At 41.6% G+C, this 17,830-nt stretch overlaps 1 protein-coding gene across 1 annotated transcript; it reads right to left on the bottom strand.

Annotated features, from left to right (window-relative positions):
• Positions 1–14,779: 14,779 nt before the first annotated feature.
• Positions 14,780–17,263, bottom strand: LOC123126347 (G-type lectin S-receptor-like serine/threonine-protein kinase At2g19130). The gene has a single exon (XM_044546701.1). The coding sequence runs from the start codon at positions 17,261–17,263 to the stop codon at positions 14,780–14,782; it is 2,484 nt and encodes an 827-aa protein (XP_044402636.1).
• Between the last annotated feature and the right edge of the window lie 567 nt (positions 17,264–17,830).

The following is a 17,830-nucleotide window of genomic DNA, read 5'->3' as shown; positions in this document are numbered from 1 at the left end:
TTAGAATCGGTAGATATAATGCATGTGTGAGTGTGAGTACTCCCACGTCGGGCTTAGTCTTTTCACGTTTGTCTTCACGTACCTTACATGCGAACCAGTGCGTGCGTGCGTGCATGCATGCACGGCCACCCAAAAACCAAAGCCACGCCATGCATATGGCGCCACAAAATATGGATTGAAGATTGAACCATGCATGCTTGCTTGCTTGTAGTATCAAAGTGCACGTGAACATTCACGCGATTACTGTTCCAGGGCAAGCTACAGCGTACGTCCTCGGCAGTAGGCGCCTACGTTTCGAATGGGACAAGCATGCACAAGCAGAGGCCACCACGAAGGCTACACGAGTTGCACCAAAATTAAGGTGTAGATAAACCGCAAGCCAGGTCTGTTTTACCCGGCCAGGCGCCACATGTAGTAAGTGAACGGAGAAGCGTACGTATTTGGTTTGATTATTATTACTACACGTACATCTACTTTTCCAACTTTAATTCGTGTACGTCTTGCTATACGTACGTACGTGTGTATGCGCAACAGTGATCGGATAGCTAGCTAGGAAAGGAAGCATGGATCAGCTTTAATTGCACGATGAGTCTCTGGGATAGGACACAGCTAGGGAGCTAGCCATGCATGCAGGAGGAGCCGCGCGCTAGCTAGCCTGTGTACACTGTACACATCTCCCGTCTCCAGACCTATACATCCAATGCACGTCCGTCCTGCCATGTACACATATCACGTGTCGCGTCAACATAGCATTCACCCACATGAAAGCGGCAATACCTACAGGTTTTTCCAAAGAACACCCTCAGAAGTAATGTAATGTACACACACTGTTAAGACGTAAATACAAAATCCTCAACACTCTGTACCTGCATGAATTGCGATGTGATGAACGTACCATTCTTAATTTGTGTTGAATTAGCGACAGTTATTTCGCAGTCGCTTGAGAAAATAGCGAAATTGTTTGTTACAACGTCAACGCCATCGAGCTAGCCGATTTTTCCACCATTTTTCCTAGAGTCGCGCCAGCGGTCTCCCTCCGACTCACGATCACGAGCCAGGCCGGCCACTGCCGCGGATGATGCGCGTGTGACGCTGCTGCTGCCCTCGCTCCATATGCTGATATGATCACTAGGCAGCAGCAGTAATTAAGCTGGCTAGCTATCCCAGCAACATGGTACTCCCTCCGTCCAAAAATACTTGTCATCAAAATGAATGAAAAGAGATGTATCTAGAACTAAAATACATCTAGATACATCTTTTTTATTCATTTTGATGACAATTATTTTCGGACGGAGGGAGTAGATCATATCGATCAGGAATGCATAACCCCAACACATGCATGATGCATGCACGAGTAAACATGCATTGCTTATGGGCAGGATTAGAGGTGGCTGCATGATGGGCGCGCGCAGGCATGCGTGTGTCTGTGAGACAGCCATGGAGCCCCCGTGGTTTAGATCTAGACCCCTGCCCTGCCCCGGCCCCGGCCGGCCGTCCGCGGCAGCTTCGCCGCTGGGTCCGCGCTCGCCGTACTCGGAGGAGGGATCATTCTGTTTGCTTCTTTCCTAACCCTATCCTGCTTAGATAGTTTATAGTTTATGTAGTCACTCTCCGATCCATGGCCTTGCACACTGGCCAGAGCGGCATAGGATCTTGCTTTGAGGCGCAGTTCATGGCTGGTCCCCGTACGTATCATGCATGCTCGCTTAACATAGCTCTCGTCCCCGTTCTGTTCTCCCATGCATGCAAATGGCTGGTCCCGGTGCGTACGTGCCACGCTTCGATTTTACTACCACTATGCATCTTGAGGAAACCTAGGATCCACTTGTGCTTCCCTTGGGCCCTGGACCCCCCGTGTCAGCGATCGAGAAGGAATTAGCGAGTAGTTCCTGCCAAGTTGAGACGCGAATGAGTGTTCCTTGGCAGAGGCAGTTCGCTGGCTGGTCAGAGAGGATGGATGGATCACTTCGCCGGTCGATCATGGTGTTATGCTGCTGTAGCCTGTACGTGCTGAGCAGTGGTGAGCGAGGAAGCAAGCAAGCATCAATGATGCACGTTTGGGATGGGTTGATCATCACCCGCCACGGCTTTTGGGAAAGGCGTGCAGGCGGTGGTAGAATCCTGGATTCGCTAGCTTTGCTACTACCTAGCTTCTCCGGCTCCATGCAAAGGGGGTGGGGCGTGGTGGCCTGCTGTGCTGGCTTTTCTATTCGCGTCGCGGGACGGGGGCGACTGGCCGGCCTCGCGGACCGTGCGCGGTGTGCCCCTCCGCTCCCCGCGCCTGCCCCCGTGCTCGGCGAATGTTTTCTATCCTGCCACCGGCCGGCCGCCGCCCCACACCGCCGTGCACATGGCCGGCGAGGTCGCATATTGAAAGGAGAAGAAAACTCGGTCCGGCCCCCGGCTGCCTCCTCTCGCCGGCAGTTTTTTAGGCCAGCGAGTCGCCGACGAGTGTCCTGCGCCACGTGTAGCATTCATGAGGCGATCGGGGAGAACACTTATACTTCCTCCATCCCAAATTGCATGTCTTAGATTTCCTTAGGATAGAATTATTTATCTTAAATTTATCTGTATTTATGAAGGGGCTGACCAGGGCATTCACAATGAGTATGAAAACACATATCAGTGTTGGAGCCGCGTCGAGTTCAGCTGAGGAGATTATCCGTCATTTTTTTCTTCGGTGGTTGTTGTGGTGGTGCCGGAGGCAAGTGAGGGGCGTTGATGTCAAGCTCAGAGATGTTTAGCTATCTTTTCAGTTTTGTCATGTCGATCCTTACTTGACTTGTACTTTAATCTTTATGATATGAATAAGACACATATTACCATGAAAAAAAAAACTCACGGGACCTCATACTCGGCGCGCTAGGTGCTGTCGAACGAGTCAGCGCGGAGCCCCATCCCAGCCCGCCCTTTTTGGGCCAGCCCATGTACGCCCAGTTTTTATCAATTCATTTTTTGCATTTTTGTTTTTCTCTTCTATAAATAATTTTGGATTTCTAAATTTTAAAAATTTGTGATTTTTTTATAAAATACTCAAGAAATTTAAAATGTTCGTGGATTTAAAAAAAGTTCACATATTCAAAAACAATTCTTGATTTTGAAATGGACTGGACTAACGTCCGGTCGTTCTGTTTTTAAGGAACAGATCCGAACGCCCAATGTACATGCATGCATTCGCATGTCACGCGCTTAATAACCTAGCGTTTCTATTTTATTTGTTGACCTTTTGTGATTACGAGAAGCTTTCACGTGCATGTGTTGAATTCTCATATACAAGCATGCATATAGGACGAAGTTGCTGATGTCAATAAAGATTCTTATAAAATTCTAAATTCAAAATATTTTGTAGATCAAACTGTAGCTCCGATTAAAAATTTGTTTTGACATAAAAGACTCGTCTCGACGAGACGATCGAAACTAGATCCCATGTTGGTATCTTTCGATGACTTTTTTTCTCGTAAAAAGTTACCAGACCAAGACTAAGTAAGTTATCACGTCTATGATACATAAATTACCATCTTATTTACATAAAAATTACCGGGGCATAAAAAGTGGTCCTCCAATTCTCCCACATGCAAATGGATTAGAAGACCGAAATGTTGATGTCATCCTTCATTCCCCCTTATTTTGAATCTTCGAAATGTTTTGTAGCTCAAACCTTCAGTCCGATCAAAAAATCATTTTTCACATGAAAAACACGCCGCGAAGAGGTCATAGAAAGTAGATCCTATGTTGATATGTTCCGATGACTTTTACTTCGGATCAAAAGTTACCACTTCTCGGCTAAGTAAGTTATCACACATGTGCTACATATGTTATCATGTTGTTTACACAGATATTACCGGGGCATAGACCTTCTAACCTTCTTATCAGCTCTGGTTAAGGTTACTACGGTGATTGTGCATTTGTTATCACGTATGCGATGCGTATAGTACCAAAATATTTACACGATAGTTGTCGGGGTATGTTTTTAAACAACTCACTCGCCAAAGTTATCAGGACCGAGGCACATAAGTTATCAGGTCTGAGATGTGTGAGTTACCATGCTATTCACACAAAAGTTAACGGTGGTATATTTCATCAACCCTCCCCCTCCACACACACCCCATGCCAAAGTTATGAGGACCGGGGTACATAAGTTATCAGGTCTGCGATATGTGAGTTACCATGCTATTCAGATAAAAGTTACCAATGAGATATTTCATCACCCCCCACCCTATGCCAAAGTTACCACGACCGGGGTACATAAGTTATCAGGTCTGCGACATGTGAGTTACCATGCTATTCACACAAAAGTAAACGGTGGTATATTTCATCAACCTCCCCCCTCCACACACACCCCCATGCTAAAATTATCAGCATCGGGGTACATAAGTTATCATGTGTGTGATGTGTGAGTTACCATACTATTCACACAAAAGTTAACGGTGGTATATTCCATCACCCCCCCCCCCCCGCGCACACACACACCCCATGCTAAAGTTATCAGGACCGGGGTACATAAGTTATCAGGTGTGTGATGTGTGAGTTATCATGTTATTGACACAAAAAGTTAACGGTGGTATATTTCATCACCCCCCCACATACACCGCCATGCCAAAGCTATCAGCACCGGGGTATATAAGTTATCAGGCCTGCGATGTGTGAGTTCTCATGGTATTCACACAAAAGTGAATGGTGGTATATTTCATCAACCCCCCCCCCCCCCCCCCCACACACACGCACCCCATGCCGAAGTTATCATGACCGGGTTACATAAATTATCAGGTGTGTGATGTGTGAGTTACCATGCTATTCACACAAAAAGTAATCGACATCAACCCCCCACCCTCCCTTCCTGGCGTGAGAAAATTACCACGGTGTGATCAACTCGAGACGAGTTGGTAAAAAATCATCATGAAACTAGATATCATGATGATTGTATGTGAGTTATCACGGAAATCCAAGAAAAGAACTAGAAAAATTGCAGTTTTTGCTCGTATAGTAGTAAAAAGGTTCAAATACCTTGTTGCCTTCGTTTAGGCAACAACTAATAGGTGGTGAGATGGCAAGTGCGGTCGGTATAAATTCGGGAGGTGCTTGGTTTGATTCCCACACCAAGCAATTTTATTTATTTTTCGCACCAAGATTTTGGAGAAAAAAAAAGTAGGCGACAGTTGGGCTCGCGTGCAATTCGGTCAAGCGGGCCAATCACGATCCGTTTAATACGGTAAGTCAACTAATGGTGCGGGAATATAGCGATGACGTCGGGAAAGTGCAACGCGAAAAGATGGCCAACGCCGTTTGATCGAGAATGGAGGAAATCCACATCGTGCGGATCTGTTGCAAAAACAAGGACGGCAGGATTTTAGCTTTGTCGTCTTGAAATAAATCAGGAAATAAAAAAATGTCCATGATATTAGAAAAATGTTCGTGTTTCCCAAACTATTCGTGAATTTGAACAAACGTTCATGAATTCCAAAATATTTATGTGTTTTTAGAAAATGTTCAAAAAATCGAAATATAATCATAAAATTACATAAAAAATTCATCGATTAAAAAATTTACCTGATTCAAAAAACAATTCAAGCATTTCCGAATTTTTTTGTCGAAACTAAAAAAATGTTCGTGAATTTCAACATTGGTTCCTCAATTTCAATAATTAATCGTCTATTGAAAAAATATTCACGGGTTTCATTAAACATCTTCACGATTTTGTCAAAAATGTTCATGAATTCTTGAATTGGAAAAATGTTTACAATTTCATAAAAAAATTCACGAATTCGAAAAATGTTCATTATTTCAAAAATGAAAAGTAAATAAAATGAAAACTAAAAAAGACGAATATAAGAAAGGAAAAATGGAAAATGATAAAATAAAAGGAAAAAACAAAGAAAAAAGAGAGAAAAGCCGGCGCAAATGTATGTAGCGGCAACGGGGGGTACGCGCTCGGTCGCTAACTAGCGAGCTATTCACAAAATAGGATTCACTAAAACTCACAGCTAGGCATGGCCTGTGCGCTCCCTCCTTCGGGCTTCAAGCCTGCGGTTGTAACCGTAAAACCTATATCTCGCTTGCAGCGGGTGCCCCTTTCTTGTTTTACCAAAAAAAGGAAGGGGCACCCGTTACAAGTGAGATATAGGTTTTAAATAAGAGTGCCCCTTCTATCTCGCCAGAAGCTTTCCACCGTGGTGTAGCTATTGCGTCGGCTGAGTTTTATCTTTTTTCCTCCGGTTTTCGTTCGGGGTGCCCTTGTTAGGTTTTTTCTGGTTTCCCCCCTTTTTATGGGTTTCTTTGTTTCCTCATTAGTTTCTTTGTTTTCTTCCTTTTCCATGGTTTCCCTTTTGTTTTATATTTCTTCACCAATTTTCTTTGGTTTTCCCTTTTCTTCTTCATTATGCCCTAGTTTTTTGTCTTCAACTTTGTTTTTTGTTTTTTTCCTTCTTTATGTGTTGGTTTTTTTGTTTCTTCATTTGCTTCTCGTTTTTTACTGTTTTTCCCTTTCATGTTTTTTTGTTTCTTTCTCGGTTTTCAGTGGATCCTAAATAGATCATGTATATTTTTTACATACAAGTTTTGAACATTTTTTTATTACATGGTATCCATTTTAAAAGCACACGGTGACATTTTTTAATGGGAAAAATATTTTTCAACAAACAACATACATTTTCTATATACATCATGAATATTTTTATATACATGTTTAATATCTTCTAAATTCAAAATTATTTTTCTAAATATGATTTTTGTCTTCTACTTTTATTCAATGTAAGCTGTATATTTTTCTGTGCAATAGGAACATTTTTTAATGCATGTTTAACATTTTTTAAATAAATGATCAATATTGTTTCGTACATGAGAAACATATTCTACACAGATTTAAGATTTCCAAATTCTTGATTAGCAGACTACAAATGCTTGATTAATAATTTTTCTTACACATTGTATATGTTTTATATAAATTTTTTGATATAGATTTTAGAAATTTCAAATGCTTGATTAACATTTTAAAATACTTGATTAACTATTTTTAAATGCTTAATGAAAATTTTCAAAAATACATGAAGAACATAATTCCACTATGTATACATTTTTCGCATGCAGGAGAAAGCTTTTTCTATAAATATTTAACATTTTTCAAATGTTTGATTAACATATTTGAAATGAATTTTGCATAGTATTTTTTGTAACATATATATCGAATATTTGGAAGTAGAAAAAAATAAGCAAGGTTGTGGCCTGGTGCGCTGAGCCGGTCAGTTTCGCGCTCGCGTTTAGGCAACCCCTGAGCGACCGCGGCAATCACGCGTAGCCATTTACAGGGTCGCTCAGCTCGAGTGTTTCATTCATTTTCGTATGTTTCTTAACAGTTTTTCATTCATTTCTAGATAAATAAACAACTACTTTTTTCTCTTTCATCTGTTTCTTTCTCATCCCTCTACACTACAACAGGTTTGAACCAATTTTTTTCTCCTACAAATACCAACTAAAAACCAGCTATTGCTGAATTTTAAAATGTTTTCTAATTCAAAAAATGGTCATGCATTTAAAAATGGTGTGAATGTCAAGAAATGTTCGCGGATTCAAAAATTGTTCACTAACTCAAAACAATATTAGTAAATTTTGAAAATATTCATGAATTAAAATAATGATGCATTGATATGAAAATGTTTACAAATTTTGAAAATGTTCAAATTTCATAAAATGTTCACAAATTCAAAAATTGTTCATAAATTCAAAAATGGTAATGAATTCAAAAAATGTTTACAAATTTGAGAAATCTTCAAGAATTTCGAAAAATTATGACATAAAAAAATCATGAATTCAATAAAATCTAATAAATTAAAAATATTCTAAAATTTTAAAATGATAGTGTATTAAAATGTCCGTGAATCTGTAAAACATGGCAAAAATAAAAAATACAAAAGCCAAAAAATCCAAATGAAACCCAATAGAAAACACACAGACACAAAGAAGAATACCGTTTTAGGGAAGGTTCCCAAAACTGATGGAATGCATACAAGAGAAACAACAAAATGTGTCGGCCCATGTAGCAACGCGCGTTGCATGGTATTCACTGTGTTACATGGGGAATAGGATTGGCGCTGCTTGACCAATGTTAGATGGTTGATTTCCTAGATCGTGGTATGTGGGCTTGGTGGGTGTTACTCCAAAGTCCACAGCTGAAACAAATACTAGGTCTAAAAAATTGAAACAAGAACCATGGATGTTGATTTTTTTAAATATCGAGCATCACTCTTCGATTTCTTCTATTAAAGAAACCGATGTGTTGACCAATACAAAGTAGAAAAAGTGAAAAATGTTGGAAAGCCAAAAGGTAGAAGTGACATAAGGGATCAACACCACACAACCACACATGACTATTTATTACATCACAAGTCTAAGATTTGATCAAACCCTCATTACCATGCACATTTGTAATGTGCAACAAGAGGTTTTGAAAAGAGATTGCACAATCACTATGTAAGTATTTTGCAGACTTCATCTCGCGAGCATTCGTTTTAAGAAACTTTAGAGAAAGGACATCAAGGGAAGTATCAATGAAGAAGATCAGCTCCCCCCATATGTGATTCTGGAGATCATAGACTTCATTCACCACCTGCTTCATCTTAAGGAGCCCATCATCAATGCTTATTCGTTCTTGGCTTTTTCCACGGGATGACCCAGTTTAACTAGTCCCCAAGAAACGTGGTTGTTGATGAGAATGCATGATCCTTCGATCATGGAACTATGGTATGATGCAAGTGAAAGGATCGATATAGTTGACTAGAGTAACTATATCCACCAACTCAGCCCGCGACACGCGATACTACCGCGCCATACAAGCGGTACTACCGCAAGGGCCCGTGGTACTACCGCGAAGAACTGCGGTACTACCGCTGGCACGGTAGGGGCTAAGAACAGTCCTGATGCGCTAAGGCAGGGAGCGGTAGAACCGCTGGCGCGGTACTACCGCGCACCCTTGCGGTACTACCGCAAGGCAGGAATGGTCTAGGTTGGGAAGGCACGGACATATAAAAATACATCCGTGACTACTTCCGCTGAGTTTTGATCTATGCAAAAATCCGACACGGTACTACCGCAAGCCTGGAGCGGTACTACCGCGTAGGGCGCGGATGTAAAAAATTACATCCCCCTACTTCCGCTCTGCTGTGCCTGGCCAGACCCCACGGTACTACCGCGCCCAAGGAGCGGTACTACCGCGTAGGGCGCGGATGTAAAAAATTACATCCGCCCTACAACCGCTCGAGCAGCTGCGCCTGGCCTGAGACCACGGTACTACTGCTCTCTAGGAGCGGTACTACCGTGAGCACCTGCGGTACTACCGCGCCGATGGCCGATACTACCGCAAGGTCCTGCAGTACTACCGCTCCGAAGAGCAGTACTACCACATGCCCCAGTTCAGCAACACTAGGAGTCCTTCATTTTGTAGAGACACGGAGAGACGGAGGATGCTCCAAAGAGCCAAAGGAAAGGTGGTGCAAAAAGGAACAGACGTGTACGTGTTGATTCCACCCAAACCTTTCCAACGCGGACCCCTTCTTAATAGTATGGCTTTCCTACGACTCAAATCCACCGAAAAGAAACATAGAGAAACGCCGTCTTCAATAGTCTTCGAGGGGCACCAAATCGTCTTGTGGCTAGACATGATATATCTGAAATGCTCAATGCACACGATTAGTCCGCAAAAGCATTGTCATCAATCACCAAAACAACTAAGGGATAAATATGCCCTTACAGTGATACGTCTCCAACGTATCTATAATTTTTGATTGCTCCATGCTATATTATCTTCTGTTTTGGATATTATTGGGCTTTATTATACACTTTTATATTATTTTTGGGACTAGCCTATTAACCGGAGGCCCAACCCAGAATTGCTGTTTTTTGCCTATTTCAGAGTTTCGCAGAAAAAGAATATCAAACGGAGTCCAAATGGAATGAAACCTTCGGGAACGTGATTTTCGGAACGAACATGATCCAGAGGACTTGGACCCTATGTCAAGAAAGCTACCAGGAAGCCACGATGTAGGGGGCGCGCCTACCCCCCTGGGCGCGCCCTCCACCCTCGTGGGCCCCACGCTGCTCCACCGACGTAATTCTTCCTCCTATATATACCTACGTACCCCCAAACTACCAGATACGGAGCCAAAAACCTAATTCCACCGCCGCAACCTTCTGTACACGTGAGATCCCATCTTGGGGCCTGTTCCGGAGCTTCGCCGGAGGGGGCATCGATCACGGAGGGCTTCTACATCAACACCATAGCCTCTCCGATGAAGTGTGAGTAGTTTACTTCAGACCTTCGGGTCCATAGTTATTAGCTAGATGGCTTCCTCTCTCTTTTGGATCTCAATACAATGTTCTCCCCCTCTCTCGTGGAGATCTATTTGATGTAATCTTCTTTTGCGGTGTGTTTGTTGAGACCGATGAATTGTGGGTTTATGATCAAGTTTATCTATGAACAATATTTGAATCTTCTCTGAATTCTTTTTGGTTATCTTTGCAAGTCTCTTCGAATTATCAGTTTGGTTTGGCCTACTAGATTGATCTTTCTTGCAATGGGAGAAGTGCTTAGCTTTGGGTTCAATCTTGCGGTGTCCTTTCCCAGTGACAGTAGGGGCAGCAAGGCACGTATTGTATTATTGCCATCGAGGATAACAAGATGGATTTTTTTATCATATTGCATGAATTTATCCCTCTACATCATGTCATCTTGCTTAAAGCGTTACTCTGTTCTTATGAACTTAATACTCTAGATGCATACTGGATAGCGGTCGATGTGTGGAGTAATAGTAGTAGATGCAGGCAGGAGTTGGTCTACTTGTCTCGGACGTGATGCCTATATACATGATCATACCTAGATATTCTCATAACTATGCTCAATTCTGTCAATTGCTCAACAGTAATTTGTTCACCCACCGTAAATACTTATGCTCTCGAGAGAAGCCACTAATGAAACCTATGGCCCCCGGGTCTATTTTCCATCATATTAATCTTCCAACACTTAGCTATTTCCGTTGCCTTTTATTTTGCTTTTATTTTACTTTGCATCTTTATCATAAAAATACCAAAAATATTATCCTATCATAAAAATACCAAAACTATTATCCCACCGTAAAATATTTATGCTCCTGAGAGAAGCCACTAGTGAAACCTATGGCCCCCGGGTCTATCTTCCATCATATTAATCTTCCAACACTTAGCTATTTCCTTTGCCCTTTTGTTTTGTTTACTTTACTTTGCATCTTTATCCCAAAAATACCAAAAATATTATCCTATCATATCTATCAGATCTCACTCTCGTAAGTGACCGTGTAGGGATTGACAACCCCTTATCGCGTTGGTTGCGAGGATTTATTTGTTTGTGTAGGTGCGAGGGACTCGTGCGTAGCCTCCTACTGGATTGATACCTTGGTTCTAAAAAACTGAGGGAAATACTTACGCTACTTTGCTGCATCACCCTTTCCTCTTCAAGGGAAAACCAACGCAGTGCTCAAGAGGTAGCATACAACAAGGCTTTGGATCTCGCCTTTGATCTTAACATCAGGAAACCAAATATTGCTTCAGATCACTAGAATGTAGTGAGTGACATAAACATGGGAAGCCGAGGTATTTACAACACCATTCTCCTAGAGACTGACCATTATCGTCATCAACTTGAGGATATTTTCCTTTCACTCTCAAAGAAGGAAGTCGAATGCTAGACATATTGTATAGGAAAGTTTGCTCTATCTCTGTCCGCATGTATGTTTGTTAGATTCTCTAGATTTAGTTTTTATACCTCAAAATATTAAAAACTGGAATGAATAACAGACAACAGCAAGAGAGCAGGTTAAAACAGAGGCACATCGTTTCCTTTTCTATTACATTCATTATGGGGAGGTTAATACATGTGTTCATAATTATTCATGAAGCACTTTTGGCATGGTGGTTGAGGAGAGATCCAAATGAGGAGAGACCTTTGATGAGGCAAGGTTTAAACATGGAGTTAGAGGGTCAAACTTTGAGGCACAGGCTTTAGCTAAGGTGACAATCATCATTTGCGTTGTTGTTATTATTGGATGGAGCTCCCCAGGGCCCAGACATTGCTTGTTTTCATGTATTCAGCGAATTAATCAATAAAGCAAGCTGGGGTAAACAGAGGCACATTAGGCGAGGCACATGACACCTCCAATTGTTGAATTGCTTGAACATCTAAACATGTCTACTCTCTTGACCCCTCATGATACTATTGTGCCTCACCGGATGCCCGACCTAGGAAATTCCCAAAGATCAATATGCGAGGCTTTTTAGAAGAAAAACGTTTAGGGCTTTTGCATCCGCAATGAGCAAGGCATGAGAACGGAGGGGCTCAACATCATTTAAGACACTCTTCATGCGAAAACTAAATCTCCTCTCAGGGTGCTGCATTGCAATTTGCGGCCGATACAGGTATGGGTTGTGTGATGCTTGAAATTGATGTGACTCTTAGGAATGCATTGATGAGCAATGACCTTGAATAATCTAGGAACATTGTCATTGTTGGACTGATTTTTGGCAGATCCGCCAATAGGGTGTATCGGCTAGACAAATAGATTAGAGGGGAAACATGAGATGGTTTACCCAGGTTAGGCCCTCGGGATCGAGTTAAAACCCTACTTCCTGCTCATTTTGTATTGGTTGATGTATATGGGTGTACAATGATGATCGATGGATTGAGAATAATCTCTAGGTTCTCTGTCTACCAACTAGCCCTCCCTCGGCTTATAAAGGATACTTGGGTCTAGGGTTTGCAAGCTCCTAGTCGATTAAGATAACGGAGGTGTCCTTCTGGCCGTCGGCCTCCTTGTCTTGTATTCCAAGTCTACTGGGTCCTTCTTTCTATATGGCCCATAGGACGGGATGTCAGCCCAGGGCATAAACCGACCTAGGGGGCCACATGCCAGCCTACTTGGGTCGGCTTCCGGTATGAGGAGGCACCCTAGGCCGTAACACCGTCAGTCATCTTCCTGAACATGAATAATCTTTAGTCCGACAGTCTGCAATTCTATTTCTCACATGGGATGTGAATTATCTATTATTTTCCATTTTGAAAATGATTTTTTAGCCTTTCATTGATCCCTGATGTTTTACTAGCTTCATAGAGCCCAATGTTGTTTATTGTGATCGCATAGTTGATGTATATTTTAGCTATCATGATTGTAGTGGAAATAATTTGAAAGTAGGGGGTATATCATTGTTAGTGAAGTAAACTTAGCGGGTATGTGTATGTGGGTCTTATGTGAAGGCCCCCGTACAACAAGACAAATTCAAAACATCTATGTTTTTTGAATGGATTCTCTTGCCTCGTCAGTGTGCGATTTCATCCTATGTTGGGTGAGGCCACGAATGTAGAATCTCAACTACTGGCTCAGAACAAAGATAAGGTCGCCTCGAGACTCCGCTCGCTTTGACAGAAGTGTTCGACTGGTGGCTTAGGTTGAAGATAAGACCACCTCAAGGCACCCCATCTCTCAATGTCATCCATCCTTTTCGTGGCCCATCTTTGGTCTTCATTGCTGGCCGCTCGAAGGAGCATGCCTGGAACTGATGCCTGTTGTTGACTAGAGGGTGAAGAATGGGTCGCGCTATTCGTCACCCTGGGTGAGGAATAGTTATTCTTCACCCCCTCTCTATTTTGACGTCAATGCACTGTATTTTTAGGTTTCATAAATTTTGTCTTATTTCATACATAAAAAGAGAACGTAAGAAAATATATACTCGCAGTAAAAAATATTTTATGTTACGTAAAATTACGAACGTAAAAACATAGTATAAAACATTCACAAAATGCGATATTTCTGGTCTTATAACCTTTTTTGTTTTCTTATACCAAATTTTACGTAGTGAATCAATATGAATGTAACTATTTGTATTCCAAACGTAATTTATTTATGAAGCGATCTTAAGATTACCTCGGGTGAAGAATAACTTATTCTGCATCATGAGTGATGAATAGTATTATAGGGATTGACTATTCGTCACCCTGGGTGAGGAATAGTTATTCTTCACCCCCCTCTATTTTACCATCAATGCACTGTAATTTTACGTTTCGTAAGTTTTGTCTTATTTCTGACGTAAAAAGAGACCGTCAAAAAATATATAATTGCCGTAAAAAATATTTTATGTTATGTAAAATTACAAACGTAAAAACATAGTGTAAAATATACATAAACTCCAAATTTTCTTGTCTTATGACCTATATATTTATTTTCTTATACCAAATTTTACGTAGTGAATCAATAGGAATGTAACTATTTGAATTTCAACTGTAATTTAATTATGAAGTGATTGTAAAATTACCTCGGGTGAAGAATAACTTATTCTGCACCCTGGGTGATGAATAGCATCATATATATATATATATATATATATATATATATATATATATATATATATATATATATATATATATATATATATATATATATATATATATATATATATATCATATATATTCACATTTTTGAATGGCGCCTCAATGGATGCTATTACATCTATCCACTACCTTTCCCGAGATCTATGCAGGTGAGATAATGAAAGTGAAAATACTCATATCGTGTACATGGTGTATATATTTATCATCTCAACATACCATACACATATTTGTAGTAGGAACATACTTTTGCAACAATACTTGCATACAAAAAAATTGGCATCAAATAAGAGCCAATTCAGATTACAATTTTAAAATTTGTTGCAACAATATTAGGCACATTGACTATGCATGTTTACTATGTACATTGAAGATGTTGCATCAGTGTTCCTTCATAGCAGCAAGTTGTCTCGGCATCGGGGGCATATCAATCTCCCGCAGACCCTCGAGAATCTTGACCACTTCACCCATCGTTGGTCGATCAAACTCATTATCTTGGATGCACCAAAATGCAACTTTGCAAATCCGTTCAGCCTCTTCCAAGTTGAAGTCACCATGTAATTTCGGGTCCACCAAACTTCCCACGTCACCACCCTGAAGCTTGTTGATGGCTTTAATTGGAAAATATTTGACATAGTAGCTCTCACTAGTATTGTATGTTTCTGGCGAATTCCTACTTCCAGATAAGATTTCCAAAAGTACCACACCAAAACTATAAACATCAATTTTCGGTGTAATAGCAACTCCGCTAAGCCACTCTGGGGCAATATAACCCGCAGTTCCTCTTAATGTGGTCAGGATTCGACTAAAATCCCTTCCCACTAATGTTGCCAACCCAAAATCTGCAACTTTGGGAACAAATGATGCATCTACAAGTATATTCTCTGGCTTAATATCACAATGTATGATGCATTCATGACAATTATGATGCAAGTAGGACAATCCTCTCGCAACTCCAAGGGTTATTTGATATCTGGTGTTCCAACTTAGGACAACAACATTAACATTGTCCTTCTTAAATAGATGGCCATCAAGAGATCCATTTAACATGTGTTCATACACAAGTAGCCTTTTATCACCTTCGCTGCAGAAACCAATCAATTTGACTATGTTGATATGCTGAATCAGCCCAACTGAGCTCACCTCTGCCCTGAATTGCTTCTCTCCTTGATAGGCACTATCAAGCCTTTTCACTGCTATACTAGTCATGTCACTTAGTATTCCCTTGTATACAGAACCAAAACCACCTCCTCCTAGCTTTTCTGAGAAGTTTCTAGTAGCATGGACTAAATCAGTGTATCTAAAGACTATAATCCCTCCACAACTGCCTTGATTATCATATAAAGGCAAACCAAACCGCTTGAATCTGTTCCTCCAAATCAGTAACAACACTATGAGCATTATTAATCCAAAACCAATAATGCTTGCAGCAGCAATAACTCCAATGTTTGGTTTTCCTTTGTTTTTTCTCCAACTTAGTAGAAAATAATTTTTGGCAAGGCGAACGTAAAGAACATCTTCAGCTCTATTATCAGTGCCATAATTCAGATTTACACTAAGCAATTCTCCATTCCAGATAGAGCATAGTTGATTGGTAAAGGAATACGCAGTGCATGAGCAGGAACTAAGGCAAACTTCTTCGCAGTTTCTTTGACTGCTAACAACGACTATTATTTGGGGCTTGTAAGGCAATTTAACTTGAGCAATGCGGTGAAACACGTCTGTTGAACTTGTCATGTTTCTGTCACTAGTGCTGCAATGTAGTGGTGTATTTCGGATGCATCCCCCTGTTCGATCATTAGACTCCCAGTCCATCGGTGACTTCTTAGAGAATCCCTCCATACAATCACATAATCGATATGCATTGTTGTTGCAGACTGTGAAAGGTCCGCATGTAGCAGGAGTAGTGCATGGATCGTAAGGTTGGGCATGTATGGTTTCCCAAGACTGTTTGGCTTGCGACCAAAAGTTTAGTTTTATCCGACCAGAGATATCTAGTGACACAAATATGGAAGATGAATCATCCAAACAAGTGTACATGTAGTACTCCTCTTGCTTGTTATTAACATATGTTGGGTTAATCAATCGTTTGGCCAGAGGATCCAAATATACCAGTGACTTGAGTATCAATGATGATTGTTTGGATGATGCATATTGCCAATACACTACGGAAGGGTCGTTGCGGCGCTTGAGGACGACCCTGCTGGTGCCTTCTAGTTCAACACTATATGAGCCAAGACATGGATCAGTGAGGCTCTTCTTTGAAATGATTGAACAACTCAAGCCGGTGACCTTGTTCCGACCAAACTTGGCGCCGGGAAGCAAAACATCTGTTGGGTAGTCGAAGCTCTGCCACACGATCTCTTGGCTATTTGTGAGTAGGGCAAGGTTTCCACTGTTCAAGAGAACAATGGCACTACTATTTTTGTTGTTGGTTTGTGTCCTATTGACAATATGAGTGGACCAAACAACGGATTCCTTGCTGGCATCAGCATGGTTTACGACAATGACAAGATTTCCATCACTTGAGATCTTGAGCTGTGTTGAGTTGAGTTTGGGATGTGTGATGGGCTCCACCCTATTAGCTACCCACACAGTAGTAAAAACAGGGATTTTATTGAACCATATGCCAAGGTACCAACTGGAGCTGGTGTTGTGGTGGAACTTACTACCGCTGCTGGTGCATGCAGTGTTAGCTGGCTGGAAGAAGCCCAACGCGAACTTGCCGTTTCTTGAGATGAGCTTGCTGCCACCGACGGCAGCAAGCACTTGGCCTGCCATGAGAGTGTCCCTTGCAGAAGAGCACCGAGGAGCTGTGTGCGAGAGTAAGAGAAGCCCGAGTAACATGTAGAGGAAAGCAGGCATGGAGAAGTGTAGTGTGAGGTGAGTTGTTGGAGAAGAGAGGAGGTCTGGATGGATGGATGAATGTTGTGCTCTGCTATCCGGAGAAGGAAGAAGACGATGTGTGTGTGTGTATATATAGGGAAGGAAAATGCATCATCCTCCTACCTACTAACGGGTGTACGTACGTTGTTACAAGGCTGAAATCAGTAAGCAGGCAGGAAGGTCACCACTGGGTTCGGTTAACATATATTCAATCAGCTCATCTTCTCTTGCTATACCAAGTCCTTCTGTTTTACGCAGTCAACTCTTGCTTCTTGACCTTCAACGTATGGACGGACCGCCGCCTTGGACGACAGTTCACGCACCATGCATGCACCCAGCTGTTCACCATTGTCCTAATCCAGGAGCCTAATTTAGTTAGCATATGGAGCTGCGCCGAAGTCACCACCCAGAAGCCCGGGCAGTTCTACATGCAAACACAACCTGTTGAGCCCTGTGACTCCACTGGAACAACCTGGCTCTCCACTTCAACTTCAACCAACAAAGAAGATCAGGCGTCCGGGTGCCGGGATGCCTCACTTGGCTGGA

This window comes from Triticum aestivum, chromosome 5D, assembly GCF_018294505.1.
Source record: "Triticum aestivum cultivar Chinese Spring chromosome 5D, IWGSC CS RefSeq v2.1, whole genome shotgun sequence".
Taxonomy (NCBI): domain Eukaryota; kingdom Viridiplantae; phylum Streptophyta; class Magnoliopsida; order Poales; family Poaceae; genus Triticum; species Triticum aestivum.
Note: the sequence above shows the minus strand (reverse complement) of the source record. Positions and strands in the feature narration are given on the sequence as shown.